At 47.2% G+C, this 20,689-nt stretch overlaps 1 protein-coding gene across 1 annotated transcript in view; it reads left to right on the forward strand.

The window, feature by feature from the left end:
- Positions 1 to 20,470, forward strand: part of LOC129330643 (tyrosine-protein kinase ZAP-70) — a 42,859-nt gene extending 22,389 nt beyond the window's left edge. The window contains exons 6-13 of the mRNA XM_054980768.1: positions 1,852 to 1,889; positions 3,245 to 3,299; positions 4,618 to 4,801; positions 6,359 to 6,565; positions 9,848 to 10,040; positions 15,346 to 15,486; positions 16,975 to 17,087; positions 19,083 to 20,470. Of these exons, the coding sequence (XP_054836743.1) occupies positions 1,852 to 1,889; positions 3,245 to 3,299; positions 4,618 to 4,801; positions 6,359 to 6,565; positions 9,848 to 10,040; positions 15,346 to 15,486; positions 16,975 to 17,087; positions 19,083 to 19,197 (1,046 nt within the window). The 3' untranslated portion in view covers positions 19,198 to 20,470. The remainder of the gene's footprint in view (positions 1 to 1,851; positions 1,890 to 3,244; positions 3,300 to 4,617; positions 4,802 to 6,358; positions 6,566 to 9,847; positions 10,041 to 15,345; positions 15,487 to 16,974; positions 17,088 to 19,082) is intronic.
- The last annotated feature ends 219 nt before the right edge of the window (positions 20,471 to 20,689 follow it).

Here is a 20,689-nt window from a genome sequence, read left to right on the forward strand (position 1 = left end):
TTCTGCTGTAAATGTGGCTTCCATTAGCAGAAGTGATCAGTAGGATCCAACACTATGTATAGATTAGAGAAAGTGAACTTTCCTCCTCTCTTCTGTAACATTTAAAATTAGAGTCTCTCTACAGGACACATCTGACATGTGAAGAACACGTGTCGGGAGATGCAGTGTTAGCTGGGAAGGGTAGTTTAAACAGACAGAGCAGGCAGCAGGGCAAAGGCTTTGCTAAACACTGGAGCTGTATGAAGGGGCTGTGAAATGCCAGAAGGAAAACTCCAGGTCCAAGCCCCAGGGCCGGATCGAGGGGGGACAGGGGGGGTAGTCTGCCCCCAGCGCCGCCAGGGAGGGGGCGCCGGGAGCAGCTGCCAGCTGCGGAGCACGCAGGTGGCAGCATGGGCAGCCTCACAGCCCCTCGCGTGGCCTTTCGCCTGCCCCGCGGGACGGGGCGGACGGCTTGCCGCACACCCCCTGTCCTGCAGGGCAGGCAAAGGGCAGCGTGGCCGCCCACACCATTCATCTGCCCCGCAGGAGAGGGGGCAGCTGGCCACCCCAGCGCATGGCGTGGGTGGCCTCACAGCCCCCTGCGCTGCCTTTTGCCTGCCCTGCAGGACAGGGGGCGCGCGGCAAGCTGGCCGCCCCCTGTCCTGCGGGGCAGGCGAAAGGCAGCATGGGGGGCTGCGAGGCCACCCACGCCATTTGCCTGTGGAGAAGTGAATGGCATGGGCTGCTTCCCAGCCCTGTACGCTGCCTCCGGTGCCCCGTGTGATAACGTCACCAAAATGACATCATCACACGCGCAGAAGGCCGGACAAGGGTTGCCTCGGGCGCCGGCAACCCTAGATCCGGCCCTGCCAAGCCCAGCTTCCTTGCTGCCCTCTGGTTGCAATCCCACACAATTTTAGACTGGAGAGGTGAAATTGACAGAGCCTTCAGGGAGGTGAAGATGACATTAAAAAACCCTCTGAGGAGCAATCTCCACAGGCTCTGTCTTTTAAAACTACCATTCCTGACTAACATTGCGTCTCCCTACGCAAACACGAGGTGTCTCGTTTAGAGAGACTCTTAGTTGATGGGCAATAGATTTATGACAGACAACCAGAAGGCCTTCTCCCCACTCGGTGTGGTTAACTGGTGAGACTCATTGCCACAGGATGTAGTAATGGCCACTAGCTTCGGCAGTTTTAAGAGAAGGATTAGATAAATTCCTGAAGATTGTTCTATCAGTGGCAACTAAATGGTAATAGTATTTGCTTTTTTATGAAGCACTTCAGAAGTGAGGTGCCATGCAGTGATAAAGTGAAAAGACTGAAGCCTGCCTGCATGGGTTCTCCCTGTTCAGAGGTCATATCCCTCTTAATTAAGGATCCCATTCCCCCAGTGGGGCAGGGGATCCCCCACTTTCACCCTCCACCCCCTTCCACCACTCACTTGGCTGGTGAAGGGGAAAAGTGTGGGATGGGCTTTCTGAGCACACTTCAGGGATGGCACAACAACAACTCCTGGGAATGATGTCATTGCAATGCCCTGAGAGCGCTCCCACACTTTGCCACAGGCCGATTTTGGCCCCAAAGACCACCACCCCCCCACTTGTGTGATGACGTCACTTCCTGGAAGTGATGCCATCATGTGCGCAAGAGGTGGATCATGGAAAGGCCAGAAAGGTAAGCACCAGGTCCCTTGCTTCCTGCCGGGGAACCTGGCAACCCTACTCTTAATTTTATTTGATAGAGGTACACAGGGAAGGGGCCATCTGTCCATTATTGGAAACAGGAAGCGGGCTAAGCCAACCTTGGTCTGATCCAGCTCTTTTTATATTTAATAATCTTATTTCTCCCCCACCCCCATTTCCAGCAGCAGCAGCACCAGTCCCGCCAGTTCACCCTTCCGCAATGGTAAGTGCAGTGGTGACACTTGGAGTTTTGACTCCCTATATCTTGCAGTTGTGCCAGCAAAGTGCCTCTTTGCAAGGAAGGCCCTGTGAAAGAAATGAGCTGCCAGGAAAACCTGTTGGATTACTGAGTTATGACCAGTCTCAAAGGGACTGGAATCTTGGAAGTAAAAAACAGATGGGATTAGAGCTTCACTCTGTGCAGCCTGTCAGTCTTGCGGAAGTTCAAACTCCAAGCTTCCTGTCTCTCTTTTGCGAGTTAGAACTCTGTGGGCCAAGCTACAAGTGAGGAATGACACTTAAACGGCAAGTGATCAGACTCACATGTATTCCTCCCTGTTCACTTGCGCTCCACTTGCGCTCTACGTGATCGAGTGGAGCACAAGTGGAGTGCAAGTGAACAGAGAGGAATACACGTGAGTCTGATCACTTGCCGTTCAAGTGTCATTCCTCACTTGTAGCTTGGCCCTGTGCTGCTTGTCTCTCTTGTGGAAGTTCAACCTCTGTGCTGCCTGTCTCTCTTTTTTAGAAGTTCGCCTGTAACCCCTTCCTGGTTTTCTCTTTCCATCTGTTGGACCGTTGCTGTTCCTTACCTTCCACCTATAGAAACATTTTAGAAATGTTTTATTGGGGCTGGGTAATATGGGCTGCCACTTAGTGCTGTTTTTTATTGATGAATTGTATGTTTTCTATGGTTTAAATGGAAATTTTGATGTGGATTTTAATTGTTATCCGCTCTGAGCCCGCTTGCAGGGAGAGCAGAATATAAATTGGATTAATAATAGTAATAGTAACAATTCCAGAAGTTTGAACTCTGCACCACCTGTCTTTCACCCCTACTTTCATTTTAAGTGGGAGAATTTCAAACCTTAATTTGGGAATTGAAGTATGCATACTTTGCTGCTGTTTTCAGATTTTTTTCTGCTCATTTGCATTGATACGCACAAGAGCCTTGGCCAAGAGCCATGCTCCTGTGGATTTGAAATATGTATGCACTTGCCTTGCAAAAAAAAAAAAATCTTACACAGCTTAAAGAATTAAAACCGTAAAACAATAAACTCCACACAAAGGGCATGAATGAAGAGAAATAAAATTAAAACTGAAGCAAACAGATGGACTTTCTCTCTCTGAGAAAACAATCAGAAAAACAAAAAGCAACGCTTTTGAGGTATTCCTAAAACACTGGAATCCCCAAACTCCAAAATCTGGTAAGAAATTTGGACAAGGAATTTGGACAAAATGATTGATTGAAAGCTTGGCTCAGCGGGTAACATTCTATCTCCCTCCGGAGTTGTTGCGGGAATATAATATTACTGCCCTGTTTGCATTGCCTTGATCTTCTTTTTTGGACCCTGCTAGGCTCCAAAGAAATTAACATCTCAGAATTCAGATGGCTACACACCTGACCCCACAGGTGAGTAAGCTCAGAAATCTATTTCAATGGTTTGAGAATTGGCAAGCCTGCTTTGTAAACAAGAATGGCCGATAACGGTAATAATGTAAAACATCAAATGTGTTACTGAGTGCATTATTATGTTACTTCCACCTTGTGGCCAATCTTGTTATTACAAGATTTCTCTCGGCACAGTTTGGCAACTGGAAAATTGTGGCATACACAGGGCTTTTTTTCTGGGGGAAAAAGGTGGTGGAACTCAGTGGGTTGCCCTTGGAGAAAATGGTCACATGGCTGGTGACCCTGCCCCCTGATCTCCAGACAGAGGGGAGTTGAGATCTAAACTCCCCTCTGTCTGGAGATCAGGGGGCGGGGCCACCAGCCATGTGACCATTTTCAAGAGGTGCCGGAACTCCATTCCACCGCGTTCCTGCTGGAAAAAAGCCCTGGGCATACACATAATTTCCGTAATGAAACGGCAAATGGGATGGTGGGAGGCCGAAGAATCCAAGGATGTCAACTCTGTTTTGGGAAATTCCTGGAGATCTGGGAGATCTGTGAAAGTGGAGTTTGGGGAAGGGAGGGAGCTCAGACCGCCTCCCAAAGGTCTGGAGATCAGTTGTAATTCTGGGAGAATTCCAGACCGCACTTGGAGCCTGGGAACCTAACCTAGATATAACATCATCATCAACAACAACAATAAACGGTGTTTATATACCGCTCTTCTAGATAGAGTAGTGCCCCACTCAGAGAGGTGAACAGTCAGTGTAGAAAGAGAGTTTTAAAAATGTAGGAAGGAAGGACATTTGGAAAGTTTTCAGATATTTGAAAGTTAGCCAGGGGGAGGTGAAAAATGACCTTTTATTGGTGCTCACCAAAGAAGAGGTCCAAGGGTTGGGAAATTCATGGAACAGACAATCCCCTGAAGGCGTAATAATAAATAATAATAACAATGTGCTTATATACTGCTCATCTAGACAGATCAGTGCCCCACTTAGAGCAGTGAACAAAGTCAGTGTTGTTATTATCCCCACAATGCAGCTGGGGAGCTGGCGCTGAGAAGAGTGGCTCCCCCAAGGCCACCTGCTGAGCTCATGGCAGTGGTGGGATTAGAACCACCAGAGTGCTAATTCTCAGCCCAACCACATAACCACTATGTTGCAGCCCCTCTCTTCTAGAGCTAGAACCTTCGAGCCCCTCTAAGGCAAGCCATGGGGAGATCCATGATGTAACAGCCACAGATTTACAAGCTTAGAGTGGTGCTAAAGGGCAAGATTTTTTTTTAAAAAAAACCCTTCTCCCCACTGCTGTCTTCCCTGCCCTTTGGGAATGGGGGCAGGCATAGGAAACAAGACACGGATCTTGCCCATGGACACCCCTTGCTACGAGAGCCCTTACAGTGACCCTGAAGAGCTGAAGGACAAGAAATTGTTTCTTAAGAGGAGCAACCTGATAGTGGATGAAGTTGAACTGGGCGCAGGAAACTTTGGGTGCGTCAGGAAAGGCGTGTATAAAATGAGGAAGTAAGTGATTCCCTTCTCTTTCTTTCTTTCTTTCTTTCTTTCTTTCTTTCTTTCTTTCTTTCTTTCTTTCTTTCTTTCTTTCTTTCTTTCTTTCTTTCTTTCTTTCTTTCTTTCTTTCTTTCTTTCTTTCTTCCTATTTCATTTATTTGAATTGCTTTTATCACCTTGGATACACAGAGATGTATGTTTTCTCCCCAAAGCAGCTCATAACTGCAAAAAGAAAAATGCAATATAAATAAACCAACAACCAAACATCAGCCCAGGTCTCTGACTGGTCTGGGATTTAATGGCTAACTCATCTGAAAGCACCAACTGCTAACCACAAGCTAAGGGCTCTTTGCCCTTTGGGATTTGCCCTTTGGCAGTCATCCAGGAGCTTGTGTCTCTTAACAGTTCCCAAACTTTATAGTACCTGCAACTGGAAGAGAGAAGGAACCAGGAACCAGATGTGGGGACACACACCTACTCTTCTCTCATTTCACTCTCTCTGTCTGTGTCTTTAAGACAAAACTTGCAGGAGCCGGCTGCTCTCTGTTTGACTTGCAGACATCTGCTGTTAGATCCACCCTCATATTCATTAGGCTCTGCCTCCGGAACTCCAAGCACAAGCTAGGGTTGCCAGCTCCAAGTTGGGAAATTCCAGGAGATTTGGGGGCAGAGCCTGGAGAGGGCAGGGTTTAGGGAGGGGAGGGACTAAAGCAGCTGTTTTCTTAAGGGGAGCTGATCTCTGTGGCCCTGAGATTAGTTGTAATTTTGGGAGATCTCCAGCTGCCACCTGGAGGTTGGCAGCCCTAAGCATAATGAAGAAAAATAGGCAATTGGTGCAAAGGAAAGAATCTTTAATGATTGTACAACCCCTACGCATTTCACATACAGCTTTATCAGGGGGAATCTGCCAATTAAAACAAAATATAAAATAGTGCATCATCTCAACAGTTAATAAAATGTGTTAATTAAATACAGGACAGTTTCACAGAGCGAATGCAATTCATAATAAATACTGGGTATCTACATATTCTATAATCACAAAAAGTCTTGGGCCGTTTCCACACCGCTTACCTGTGCTTGTAACATCCTGGTAGATCATGCAAAAAACGCAGAAGATTGCGTTTTCTCGCACGAGATTTGCGCGATGTCACACGACGTCGCACAAATCTCGTGCGAGGAAACGCGATCTTCCGCGTTTTTTGACCATCTACTGGGATGTTACGAGCACAGGTAAGCCGTGTGGAAATGGCCTTCATTTAAATTGTTTATGAATAAACATTACAAAACCTTACTGACCTTCCTTTTAGTATCTTTCCTGTATACGCACTTTAGCAGAGTGAGTTGCCTAGGTTTGTCTCCGTTTTTATCTACCTGAGTGTTTGCCAGGAAATGCCCTAAGCATAGCCAGCCCCTGACCTAACACATGCCACCCCCTATCAAGTGCTACTAGCTTTTACTGTACCATCTCTCATCTCCCAGCTTCGCGTTACGGTCTCCAGTCCCTGTGTGAACCAGCAACTGTGGTACCCAGCCGTGGTTTAATTCTCCCTCCAAATGTCCACTTTCCAGGAAGCAGATCGATGTGGCCATCAAGATGCTGAAAAGTGGGAACGAGAAGACGGCCAAGGAAGACATGATGCGGGAGGCTTACATCATGCACCAGCTCGACAACCCCTACATTGTCCGGGTGATCGGCCTCTGCGAGGCGGAGGCTCTGATGCTGGTGATGGAAATGGCTTCCGGTGGGCCACTCAACAAGTTCTTGTATTCAAAGAGGTGAGCAGGTGCTTCGGCAGGGGACAATTGATCTCATCGATCCCTCAGAACATCTCTGGTTCTCTGGTTTTAGAGATGACTTTCAGTTTGGCACCCCCAAACCTCAATCTCTTTGTCCAACGTTCACATCTATGCATAGGAAAGGGGAATAACATTTTATGTGTTGTCTTGGTCCCCAGGGATACATCCTTATGCTTATCCTCTATCTGACGAAGGGGGCTTTGACTCTTGAAAGCTCATAGCCTGGAAATCTAGTTGGTCTTTAAGGTGCCACTGGACCCAAATCTTATCCTTACCCTTCTTCTTGGCTGCCTTTTAAGTCTCAATCTCCTTCTGATTTCTTGGCTTCAGTCTCCCTTTCGGTTGATGATTTCAATTCCAATTTTTTCATTGTCATCCTTAAAACTGTATAATTCCTAGGTAGTCATTACTTTGGTCTTATTCTAAGGCAGGCTCTTTTAAAAGTTACAGCGTTCTAAAAGCTCCTCGTTACCTTGGAGTCTTTTTCCAGGCAGTTAGCTCTTTTTCTGCTCCATGGTAGCTACCAAGATGGAGATCAGGATCTTTCCTCCAGCTGGAATCAACCAAACTGCAGACCTCTCTCTTTCCATTCCAAGGAATTTTATCTCTTCTTTTTTCTCACCCCGCCTTTGGGTCAAAGAATCCTTTCCTGAAATCTCCAGGAAGACACCCCTCAAGTGTCTGCGAGTCTCTCTGTGTGAGATGCTTGGGTGCGTGTTCGTCAAGTGTCAGGACACGCAATGTTAGCCGGGAAGCATAGTTTTGAAAGACAGAGCCAGCAGAGATCACTCTGGAGAAGACAGATTCACTCACAGCCTTATGCTGTCTCTGGTGTGTCGGATTGTCTCCCCTTCTGGAGTTTTTTCCGTGCCTCCCTTGCTGCTTAAAACTTTGAATTAACTGAGCCTTAGCAGGGCAAAGGCTCCGGAAGGGGAAATGCCAGAGGTGGTGGAGGGCTGGGAGAGAAACTGTCCCCTCCAGAGTGATCTCCACCAGTTGTCTTTCAAAACTGCGCTTCCCGGCTAACATTACATCTCCCAACACGTGAAGAACAAACGTCAGATGTCTTGTGTAGAGAGACTCTGTGTGTCCCTTCTAGGTGTCGGATTCCAGCCAAGCTGTGAGCTGGTCATTTCACTGTTTCTGCCAGGAGGGACATTTACATTTACAAAGCTTTGATGGCTCTGTACCAGCTAGGGCTATTGACAAGATTGGTGAAGCAATTTACTTCCTCCCTCCAGCCTGACTTCTGCTAACCTAGAAAAATCTTTAAAGCAAAGTGCAAAGCCCAGATCTCAAAAACAGAATGCATTTCTCCACCCTGGCCACCAAATTTTGCCCATCACATTTGCACTGTTTTTTTTAACAAGAACAATTTGGGAAGCTTCCCTGGTTTGAAACCTGTCCACAACTGGTTTCTGCTTTGAGGCAGAAGCCGGGACAATGGTTGGACAAGGACCGGGGAGCCTCAGGTTTTAATTGCCATGATACCATGGAACTCATGGGCAGACCTTGGGCCTACTATTCTCTCTACCTACCCAAACTCACAGGGTTGTTGTGAGGATGAAGTGGGGAAAGAAGAATCATGCATGCCACTCTGAAATCCTTGAAGGAAAGGGTAAAAATAAAATAATTATTCTCACAATAAGAACATTGGAAGAGCCCTGCTGCATCCATCTTGTCCAGCATCTTGATCATCCAGCCGCTCCTGGGAGGCCCTGCAGTAAAGGCCCTCCCCTGTTGTCATTCTCCCCAGAAATTCTATCCGTAGGTATCCTCTGCCTGTTGTTGGAGGCTCCATTTAGCTATTGTGACTTATAGCCATTGATCAACCTCTTCTCCTCTATGAATTTGTTTAATCCTCTTGGAGAGCCATCCAAGCTGTCCCACAATGTTGGGCAGCAAATCCTTGAGTTTAAAGAACTGTGTCTTTTGAGCAATTTATTTATTTATTTATTTATTTATTTAGGATATTACTTTGCCACCACTTCAGAGACCTACTCGAGGTGGCTTAAAATTAAAAGAAGTAACCTTATTAAATAACTAGTTTAATACCCGTGCTTTGCCACCGTATTTAAATCCAGTTATAATACTTATGGGTATGTAACATTTTTTTTTAGTTGGTAACCATAGTGTACTTTTAGGGGAAGACTGGAGATGCATTTTACCTCAGGACACATTCAATGACTCCCAATAGCAACTGCAGACTGTTTAGAATGTGGGGGGTGAGGACCAATCAGGCCGCATATGCAAATGACCTCTGTGTTCCAATTGTCTTGGGATGGGGGGATGAGGTGTGGAATGTTGTGAACCCCAATCAGCCCGCATATGCAAATGACCTTGAAAGGCTGGCTCAATCAGGGAAGAGAGGCTGAGCTGGCAGTGGGCGGGGGTGCAAGCAGGCAGCAGCATGCCACCCACACAGGGAAGCTGTATCCCTTTGGGAAAACACATTTGACTCCTTTTTACCCCCTTAGGGGCGAATTTCTTAAAATTCCTTCTTAGTGGGTGTTTACATCATGAAAGGAATGTTCTCCCCAAATTTCATGTTTCGAGGTCCAGGGGTTTGGGCTGGGCATTGATGAGTCAGTCAGGACACTTGTCTTTATATGTATATAGATAAAGAGTCCAGTAGCACCTTTAAGACTAACCAACTTTATTGTAGCATAAGCTTTCAAGAACCACATCTCTCTTTGTCAGATGCATCACGCAAAGAGAGCTGCAGTTCTCGAAAGCTTATGCTACAATAAAGTCGGTTAGTCTTAAAGGTGCTACTGGATTCTTTACTATTTCGCAACTACAGACTAACACAGCTAACTCCTCTGGTCTTATTAAATAAAAAGCCATTAAATATAAAGGGCATAAAAACTATCAATAGACCTCAGACCAGAAGCAGACCACTTTAAAAAAGCTGGTAAGATAATTCCCCTAATTAAGAGCCTGGGCAAAAAGATGTACTTTCTCTTGACACTTAAAAGAAAGTAAAGTATGCTCCAGGCAGGCCTCAAGGGGGAAAGCGTTCCTGAGGAGAGGTGCCACCAGTGAAAACGCCCTGTCTCTTGTTGCCACCCTCCTCATCTCTGAAGGTGGGGGCACAAAGAGGCAGGCCTTAAGAGGCAGATCTTTACTGGCAGGCTGGATAGTACGGTCAGAGACAGTCCCTCAAGTACTCGACCTCCAGTTTTAGAAATGTTAATAGGTAGTGAGGTGGCCGTGGTGTGATGGAGGATGAGAAGTGACTCTCCCTTTCCTCTGCCTCAGGGACGAGGTACCAGTGAACAACGTGGTGGAGCTGATGCACCAGGTGGCCATTGGCATGAAGTTTTTGGAGGAGAAGAACTTTGTCCATCGAGACCTGGCGGCCCGGAATGTCCTTCTTGTCAATCAGCACTACGCCAAGATCAGCGACTTTGGGCTCTCCAAGGCTTTGGCGGCAGATGACAGTTACTACTTGGTGAGTTTCCAAGAATCATCTCTGCAGGACAGCAAGGACAGCTCCTCTTTCGAGGCAGTCTTACCCCCACCAGTGAAATTTCAAGGCAGATATTGCAATTAAAGCCTCTGGTCTCATGAAGAAGAGTATTGAGAGGGCAAGCCCACTTCCTAAGAAAATCCAAGGAGTATGTCTGGTGCCCAAAGAAGTAATTTAGGCAGGCTGTTAGCTAAGCAATGGGTTTTATTTGCCCTTTACCCACCTTGGAAGCTATTGAATGAACTGTCCTCCAAAAATTGATAAGAGGTAGTGTGGTATAATGGCTAGAATGCCAGACTTTAGCCAGAGAAGCCAGGTTCAAGCGCCTATTGGGTGTCATTTGACCAACTGGCATTTCCCTGCTAAGTCTACCTCACTGGGTGTTGTGAGTACATAATGGGAAAAAATGAGCCAGAAATACACACAATACACACCAAATGACTGGTTTGGCTTGTTAAAGCAACTTCCAAATCGGCAGAACAACTTTGGGAAAAGAGGCTGTAATGAGCTCCATGCCAAAAAGTTTGTGCGTTTCGGTTCTTAATACACAGAGGCCAGGCAGGCAAGCAGGGCAGTCGTGGGCTGTCTGGCCGCATCTTGTTTTCCTTAATGGCAAATCTGTCCACGCTCGTCTTGCAACTGATGGGATTTGAAGGGCAGATTGAGCCCTTGGCGTTAACGCCAATGGTGAGAAAGGGATGTGCAGGGTGCTCATGAGTGCATTTTTTCTTCAGCACATCCTGGGCAATGGCATTAGCATTGAGTGACTCGTAGGGATCAAATCGCAAAAGTTTTGCTTTGTGCAAAGGGAGGGGAGCAGCAGAGGGCATGGTAGCATCAGCTCCAGCATCACCATCGCCAATTGCTGTCCTCTTGTGTGTGTTTTTACACACAATGCAAGGAAAGGCAGGCAACATCCACATGGACTTCAATTGTGAGTTTGAGGAGGGAATAATAACAACAACAACAACATTCGATTTATATACCGCCCTTCAGGACAACTTAATGTCCACTCAGAGCGGTTTACAAAGTATGTCATTATTATCCCCACAACAATCACCCTGTGAGGTGTGTGGGGCTGAGAGAGCTCTGAGAGAGCTGTGACTAGCCCAAGGTCACCCAGCTGGCTTCAAGTGGAGGAGTGGGGAATCAAACCCAGCTCTCCAGATTAGAGTCCTGCCGCTCTTAACCCCTACACCAAACTGGCTCTCTCTCAAACTGGGCGGGGGGTCTCCTTCAGCCTTTGAGCCCCCAGCTGTTGCAAAGGCTCAGGGTATGCAGATGAGGGTGAACACTGGAAAGAAAATGGGAAAGTACAGTATAGAACTATTAAAATTGGAAAGAAAAAGCAATCATCATCATTAATGTCATTTATTATTATTATTATTATTATTATTATTATTATTATTATTAATGCCATTCTCACTGAGACTCAAGGCGGATTATACAATATGAGATTAGTACAGTCAGTATCAAGGACATTTCCATAAACAATGCCATAGGGTAAATAAATGCAAGTTTATAAAGACATAGCATAAGCCAGAATCCCATACAAATGCTGAAGCAGAACATAATCAATTCTAGGACTAACGTTAGACAACATGAAGCTCCGGTAGCTCTTAGGAGCACATATTTAAAACAACACATAGTACGTAAGGCAACATGGTGAAGTCTATGGTCCTTAACTCATTAGCGAAACATCTGAGACCCCCTTCTTACTAGGTGGTGCACCAAAAAAAAAAATCGGGTTTCCCATTTCGGGTTTACTGAAGTGGGAAAAAAATTGGGTAAACCCGAAGCTTCGGGTATTTAAACCGCTTCGAGATTATTAGGTAAGATTCGGCCATTGTTTCCAATGGGAAATGCCATTCCTGGCTATCCGGGGAGGCTGGGGGTGGGCATTTTCTTATCTAATAGTTCCAAATGTTCAGAGGATCCTCTCCTAACCCTCCTCTCACAACCACCCAAGTTTGGGGGAGATTGGACTTCAGGAGGCCATGTTATGGCCCCCCAAAGAAGGTGCCCCTATCCACTACCAATCTCCATTATTCCCTATGGGGAAAATTGGTGTGGGGGGGATTCCTAGGTGGCTGGGGGTGGCATTTTGCAAGCAAAATGCACCAAATTTGCAGGGGACTTACACCTACCTGTCCACTCTCAATAATATGGGGGACATATTATAGCCCTCCCCAAAAGACGTCCTGTCCTCTAATTTAAAACCCTGCAGCATTTTTAAAAAGGCACTCTCCTTCCAGCGAATTCCCCTTGGTTGGAAGGAGAGCTGCTGCAGGATTGGCCACTCTCCGTCACCCCTTCCTTCCCTGATCCCCCTCCCTCTTCCTCCTTCTGACTCACTTTACTCCAACCCCCCTCCCCCTCCCATCAGCTAAAAAAGGCACAAAGCACTTTTTCTCACTTTTTCTAGAACAGCAAGAGAAAGAGTGCTGCAGTGCTACCCAAACCTTACCAAAGCATTCCGAAGTGCTTCGGTAAGCTTTGCTTCAGCATTCCCGAATCGCTTCAGCAATGCTGAGGCTGATTTGGGAATTCCAAAAGATCCCGAATCGGGCCAAATCTGAGTCAAAAACCCAAATCTCAAACCCAAAGTGCACATTCCTATTCCCTACGATATAAAAGCCTTTTTGAATAATTCGGTTTTGCATCCTTTGTGGAAAGCTAGGAGAGTGGGGGCTCTCCTGACCTTCTCAAGCAGGCGGTTCCACAAGGTAGGGATAGGAGAGCCACACTGAGGAGGTCCCAGGCATGTGGACGTGGTTCATGCCCATTCAGTGGCCTTCTCCCGCTGCTATCCTTCACTTAGGTGCCATGGTGCCCCAGGGCCACTCACTGTGACATAAGAAGTCCTCCAAAGATAGTGGGTTGAGGAGTGCCAGGAGGAATTTCATCTCTGCATATGTACTCACACCCAAGTCGTTCCAGTTTAGTATTCCGCATTGAAGGACCCATCTGGTCAGATTTTTTATTTTCTGGCACACTGACAGGTCTCTCTTATTACTTATCTTCCTGTGATTTCTCCTTCATTTTCCTGGTTAACAGTTTTAGTTGGAAAGGAAGACTGACAGCCAGCAACCTGTCCAGTCTCCCACTTTTACTAGAAAAAATAGGGGGGGAAAGAAGGCCATACTCCCTCTATTTCACTTTCCATGAAGGAAAAACCTGTATCTAGCACTACCTTTCAGCAGGCTTTTATGCACAATGCAAGGACAGGCCAGAGGTGTATCTAAACAAAGAGTCCCAGGCTGCTGCAAAGCAGATTAAAGAGGAGGAGATTCACCCCTCATTGTGGGAACAAAACTACAAGGCACAGGGAAACATGGCATAATAGCAGGACTCAATGCTACTAATTTACAGACTTTGTAATTCACTAAAGTAGAAGGGTTTTTTTATTCTGCTGCACTGTGCCAGATGACAATCGAGTGCTTTCCTGATTACATGTCATGTCAGCGCTCTGTGCTGGTGCCACTTGTCCGCCATTGTGTGTGCCCACCAACACTTGCCTTCTTTTAGGGGTCCATTGTTGTGCTTGAGGATGAACTCATTGGACCAGTGGGCTTTTGGACACTGCAGTTCTGGGCCGTCGTCTCACGGGCATCTCTTCCGTTAAATTTACAGCATATAGCGTCCTACCTGTTATCGGCACAGTAACGTTTCTTTGGGTCACCTAACGGCTCTTCGCGCCACCAGCTGTCCACACCGAAGCACTCTGTTCTGTTCTCTCTAACCGCGCCGAAGCAGCTCCTCCCCCCTTTTTTTTATTATTCTGGCGTTTAATTCCGCTATAACGGAATAACAGCATATAAACATTCCGTTAGAGCAAAACATTACGACCCTTTTGTCTTTCCAACTTTGAAATTATATAAATAGCCCTTTGCCCGCAGAAAACTCCCTGTCTGACGTGATCCCCATCGCTGAAGACTCTGCCATGGCGATTGAGTCATTTTTACTTCAGAAGAAAGTTTGCATTGTGTTATGGTGTTATGTCGTTATAAGGACATAAAATAAAAAAAAGGGGAGTCGCAGGAAGAAATGGATTCTGGGATTGAAGGGAGGGCATAGGGCGTTGCGAGGCGAAATACATCGATGTGAAGCATTCACACTGAGGCACAAAATAGCGCGACTATCAAGCACAAAGCAGAAAATCGCTACAGTGTTGGAATAAGGTGGGTGTTTGCCGGGAAATAGCGCCATTTTAGCGCTAAATAAAAGCCCGTGTGACGACGGCCCTGGTTAAGCACTAATAACGCCTTGTTTCCCCCCTCCTTGAAAATAACAGTATGTGTATGTGTGCGCAGCCACTCAGCACTTGCCTTGATTCACACCTTTCCCAAACATTCTTGGAGCTGGTAAACATGGGACCCTGTTGTTGCATGCTCTCAAACTCAGTGGGTCAATTGTTTAGACGGAGGTCTGTATTCCGTGGGATTTGGCTGCCATTGCATGCAAAAACAGCTGCCCCAGAGCTCATTTCTCCACCTCCCCTTCAAAAGAACAGTGTGAGTTTGCGATGTGCGGTCAACACGTGAGCAACAAGGGGGAAAATGAAAAACAGACAAACAAAGGGATCAGATCCAAGCCGGCACTGGCCCACCTGGAACAAAGCAGCAATGGAACGGAACTATTCCAGAACCCCCAGAACAGAAACTGAAAGAAATTTTCTCAGTGCACGCCCCTAGTTGTGAGGATAAAATAGGGAGGGAGACCCAATGCTCTGTTTTCCCTTGTGTGATTCCAACCCCTGTCCTGTTTGCATTTGAGCATCCCTCCCACCGAGAAGTGCAAAAGTGGATTTAAATAAAACACAGAGAGAGAAAGAGCAGTCCCCATGAAATCAGTACAAAATAGATCCAGAGGAGTTAGCCATGTTAGTCTGTAGTAGCAAAATAGAAAAGAGTCCAGTAGCACCTTTAAGACTAACCAACTTTACTGTAGCATAAGCTTTCGAGAATTACACTGTGATTCTTGAAAGCTTATGATACAGTACAAAATAGGATTAACAGTGTGGATCCTATCCCTATCCTCTCACTCCACTGAGCAAAGTTGGAAGCCTTCCCTCCATCTTAAGGGGTTCTTCCAATGGAGGAAAAGCTGTTTAAGGAAGGTTCTTTAATCTGGAGGAAAGCTCCTTGGAGGTTGACTGGATCCACCCCAATATATGAAACTGGAACAAGGTGAAGGGTCAGAATGGGGGAAAGAGTCTCCTCTTCGACTGCTTGGGAGGTGTGTGAGTTCTCTGCACCCATGGGCATCCTTTTCTCTTTTAACTCAGGCTAAGACAACTGGGAAGTGGCCGCTGAAGTGGTATGCCCCAGAGTGCATCCTGTTCCGCAAGTTTTCCAGCAAAGGCGACGTCTGGAGCTATGGGGTGACCATGTGGGAGGCTTTTACCTATGGCCAGAAACCCTACAAGGTATGTTCAGCCTGGTGAGGAGGCAACTGAGACGTGATATGATAGCCCTCTTCAAGTATTTGAAGGGCTGCCACACGGAGGATGGAGCGGAGTTGTTTTCTGTCGCTCCAGCAGATCGGACTAGAAACAACAGGTAAAAATGAGATCAACAGAGAGTTTTCTGCAAAATATTAGGAAGAACTTCCTGACGGAGCGGTCCCTCAGTGGAACAGGCTTCCTCGGGAGGTGGTGGGCTTTCCTTCAGAAGTTTTTAAGAAGCTAGATGGCCACCTGACAGCTATGATGATACTATGATTCAATTTGATTTTAGGCAGGTCAGGAAAGGGAAGGCATGAAGGGATGAGCGGGTGCTAAGCTCTCGTGGCCCTTTCTTACATGCCCAGGGTAATGCCGATTGCCACTTATGGGTCAGGAAGGAATTTTCCTCCAGGCCAGATTGGCCGGGGATCCTGGAGGTTATTTTGCCTTCCTCTGGGCATACAGCAGGGGACACTGGGGAAGTGACTGTGAACTTCCTGTATTGAGCTGCGGGCTGGACTAGATGGCCCTTAGGATCCCTTCCAGCTCTATGTGTCTGTGTTTCTACGGCGGGCACTGGGAAGTGAATTGTGCCCCATCCTTGCTTGCACGAGTGCCCTGTTACCCACTCTTTGTTGCTTGGTCCCAGGATTTCAGCTACCAGTTCTGGCCAGTGGAAGGTTGCAGCATCTCTGAGATTTGACATTTGAGAAATGAGACTTGGGAGAGAGAACCTGGGGGCTCAGGTCTGAGGGCTTGTTGGCCGGGGGAGGCAGAGAACAATTGATGGATGATTTCAGATTTCTGATCTTCACAGTTCACATTGACTCAAAAATCCTCATTTCCATGTTGATTCACCCCTATGCAAATATTCTGTTTCATCACACCATTTTTCTTCTAGATTTTTCGACATGATTTGTGCATTAGCAAATTGGCAATGTATTTTTATTGTACATATAAACAATGTATATAATAGTTATAAATCCCAGGATAAATTGTAAAAGGCACACGTGTCACCTGATCCTCCGGAACTGGTAGCTGTTATACTGCCCTCCAGCCATGACAAGTGGTGGCGCTGTAGCACAGCAGATAAGAGGCTGAAAACTCTGTCCCTTTGCAAGCTTCTGTGGTTGCCACTGGTCAAAGTCCATGCTCGAGGCTCCTGGCATCTTCCAGATCCAACCAGAGTCGAATGAATGTGATTTCAGTAGGAAGTTAGCTATCGTCACTCAGGACAGGTCTTTCAGAAGCTGTGAGCTGCAGTCGCTTAGTGGATCCTCCACATCCAGAGGCAGAGATGATTTGGAGGTACAGGTGCTGGGCATAACCTATAGAGTAGGGCAGTAGCCTTCCAGCCCTGCCTCTGGGCTTCTCAGAAGCATCTGCTGAGGACATGAAAGGGGTCTGGTCCAGTACTGTGATTTCGTATGTATGGGGCTTTCTGACATCTGATTGTCTCTCATTGCCCAGAAAATGAAAGGCCCTGAGGTCATTGCCTTCATTGAGGAAGGGAAACGGATGGAATGCCCTCCCAAATGCCCTCCAGAGATGTACAAACTGATGCAGCAGTGTTGGACCTTCAAGTAAGTCTTGGCCCTTCAAACAGCTGAGTCCTGGGGTCTGCTGAAAGGACTGTATGCATCGTGAGACTCACTCAGTCTCTCCCAAATTTTAACCAGATATGCCCCAAAGTATCTGGCCTGTAAAGTTGTTTCCTGCACCTCAAGTGGCCCTACCAAATTGCATCTCTCTTTGAATCTGGTAATGAACTTGGAGGCATTTGTGATGGGGGTGGGGTGGGGATTCTGCCAATAATAATAATAACAACATTCGATTTATATACTGCCCTTCAGGACAACTTAATGCCCACTCAGAGTGGTTTACAAAGTATGCCATTATTATCCCCACAACAAAACATCCTGTGAGGTGGGTGGGGCACCAACCCTTCTGTGGCCAAAGGAAGGGACCTCAAGAGGACAAGTGGTTAGGAGCCACTGGAGCTGAAACTCTGGACTCTCCGATTTGTGGAGAGCCATCCCAAGGCTATAATCTGTTCTTTGCTGAGTTCACCAAATGAAGTCATCCATTGACTTGGAAGGACCACAATGGGGGGGGGGTCAAGCTGAGATGCTGCTTGACCAATGGATGCCTCAACTGTGCTTAGCCAGTTGCCGACCCCCGAAGCCCCCTTGGGGCATTGAAACCTGCCAAAGAATCTCCCTTTCACTGATAGGCTAAAGCATGGCCGTTTCCACACAGTTTACCTTGTTGTGGAAAATAGCGAAATCTCGCGAGAGGACGCTGTTATCACGTGAGAAGACGCTGTTATCACGCGAGAAGAAGCTGTTATCACATGAGAAGACGCGATAACAGCGTCTTCTCGCGTGATTTTGTGCGAGATTTCGCTATTTTCCACAACAAGGTAAGCTGTGTGGAAACAGCCACGTCAGGTGATTCACCTTGACCCCTATAAGAGCTAAGCTATGAAATAACTTGGCTGCAGATGGCCCTTTTCCTTCCATCTTCTCTTCCCTTTACCTCGGCCACATGTCTGACTGCACAAGATCTGGGACTATTTTTTTATAGTGCTCCCAGTTTTCTTGAACACATTATAAGGAACTAGCAACAACACCCATTGTGTGAAAAAATGCAACTGGCTTTAGCAAACTGATTTGGCAGGCCCCCTCCCGGTGGCAAGCAGGTGCTTCACAGCAGCCTGGGGGCCAGAGCAGGAGGGCACTGAGGGGAGGTGCGGGGAGGAGTGCTTAGGCTGCTGATTCGGTGAGCCCCCTCCTGGCGGCAAGCAGGCACTTTGCATCGGCCTCGGGCCCAGAGTTGTCGGCAGTGCGCCTGCACGAGGATAAAAAGTGAGTTGTCGCCAATACAGCTTGTCTTTTATATAGTAGGATGACACTTGTTCTGCACAAAGATGAGCCAAATTCACTGTAGAACCTGACCTCCCCCACAAGGGGGCTGGAAGTGGGACAATATATATGGGCACCCACCAGATTACTGCCTGGGGAGCATGGCCTCAGAGAAGTCAAATGCTGGCCATTTATAATAATAATAACAGTGTGCTTATATACCGCTCTTCTAGACAAAGGAGTGCCTTGCTCACAGCACTGAACCAAGTTGGTGTTGTTAATATCCACACAATACATCTGGGGAGCTGGGCTGAGAGGAATGGCTCACCCAAGGACACTTGCTGGGCTCATGGCAGCTGTGGGAGTTGAACCTGCAAAGTGCTGATTTGCAACTCAACCCCTTTACCATGATGCTATAGCATTTATACTCTTAGCATCAAGGAACTGGCAGGGAGGGGAACCACAGAGACATAAGTCAGGGGATACATCAATCTCATTGTAATTTTTAAAACTGTGGACTGTAGATCTTCAGGAAAAAATATGTGACTTTCCCCCCCCAAAAAACTGGTTCTACATGGCAAAAAGCCCTCTGTTTCCATGGAGGCTCCTTCTTGCATCTCAATAGGAGTTATTTTTGTGTCTAACCCTATCGGCAGCTGCTGGCTTTGGTTGGTGTGCCTTTGTTACATTTCTGGACCTTTCCTCTCCCTCTAGGTGGGAAGACCGTCCAGATTTTGTTGCTGTGGAGACCCTAATCCGCACCTATTACTACAGCATCGCTGCTAGGACAGAAGAGGAACCCGTGACGGTTAAGAAGACACCAGCTTAGCTCCCAAGAGCTGGCAGAGGACCCTTCCATTCCTGAAGGATCTCATTGCCCTTGATCTCGTGAAGGGAGAGCTTACAGGCTGCAGAAACCCAGACGGCTGTCCGCTGTGTGACCCTGTTCTACCTGGAAGCTGCACACACTGTCTCCAAAACACCCTCCCCCCCACCGAGGCCTGTTGGTCTGACACCAGAGTTGCTGATACTGCACATTTTCTAAAAAGCCATTAACTCAGCCCTGCTACACATGCCTGTGAATGACCAGCACTCATCTTGTCAAGGTGTCAGGAGCTGTACCAGAAAGCATACCGCCGGAGCTGTTAGTGCCAGGACTCCTTCACGTGCAGCTCTGAAGTTGGGCAAATACCTTCCCATTGGGGTTTCTTTAGGCTCAAGGAAAAGGCTGGAGGGGAGGGGGGTTAGTAGGAGCACCCCCTACTCCTCCCATGCTGCCCTGCCAGCAAAATCAACTTCTCAGGCTTTTAAATTGACATTTTTGGAGCTGATGTGTGAATGTGATCAAAGGAGTGAATCCAGAGGCAACACATAAACAAGTGCATTGTGTAGTTAAGCCCTACGGTTGCCATTCCCCAGGTGGAGTGGATGATCCCCCACTCCCACCTCCTGCCCCCCGCCAATACTCACCTGGCTGGTGTGGGAGCAAAAGCGGGGGAACAAGCCCCTCAGGTGCGCTCCCAAAGCAGTGTGGTGATGCTCCCGAGCTTCACAGAGGGCCGATTTGGGCCCCAAGCTGGCCCGTTTGGGGCCCAAATTGGCCCGCTGCAAAGCACACATGCGCAAAGTGGACAAGTAAAGTGAGTGCTGGGTTGCCCCCCTCCTGCTGGGAAGGTAAGGGGACCTGGCAACCCTATTAAGCCCTCAGGCAACCACCTGCAAGAAAATTCCTTCCCCATCACCAAGAAGAGGAGGAAAAGGCAATGACTGCAGCATCCAAGTGCCAGCCAGTGGCTGCCAGAGAGATCGATATGGTGGCCCCACTCACATGTTCCAAGGAGAGAGACATGAAAAAGAGATCGACGTGCAAGGGAATGCAGCCTTATCCAGCCACCTCAATGGTTTCTAGCACGGCACACAGTTTCAATCATTTCCTTGCAACCATAAGGACCCGTGCCTCAAGGAAAACTTCCAAAGCTGAGTTCTTGGGAATTTTGAGGCCCACAAACACTCCGTTAATGCATCTTTCCCCTCCTTCCAGAATCATGGCATGACCTTGTGAATCACTTTGAGTGATTCATGCCAAAAGCCCACCTACCCTTCCAGGAATTATTCTTATTCCCCTTTTGGAAGTAATAATGTGTTTTGCAAAATAAAATGTACGTGGCTCCCACACTATTTTTGTGATTATTATCAGTCTAGTTCCACCAATGTGCAAGGCAAATCTGTTTATTTTGTTTCTTCTCTTCCTTGAAGTCGCTCAGGGTACTACATATAGGCTTCTCCCTTTCCCATTTTACCTACCCAACAACCCTGTGAGG

This window comes from Eublepharis macularius, chromosome 5, assembly GCF_028583425.1.
Source record: "Eublepharis macularius isolate TG4126 chromosome 5, MPM_Emac_v1.0, whole genome shotgun sequence".
NCBI classification, from domain to species: Eukaryota; Metazoa; Chordata; class Lepidosauria; order Squamata; family Eublepharidae; genus Eublepharis; species Eublepharis macularius.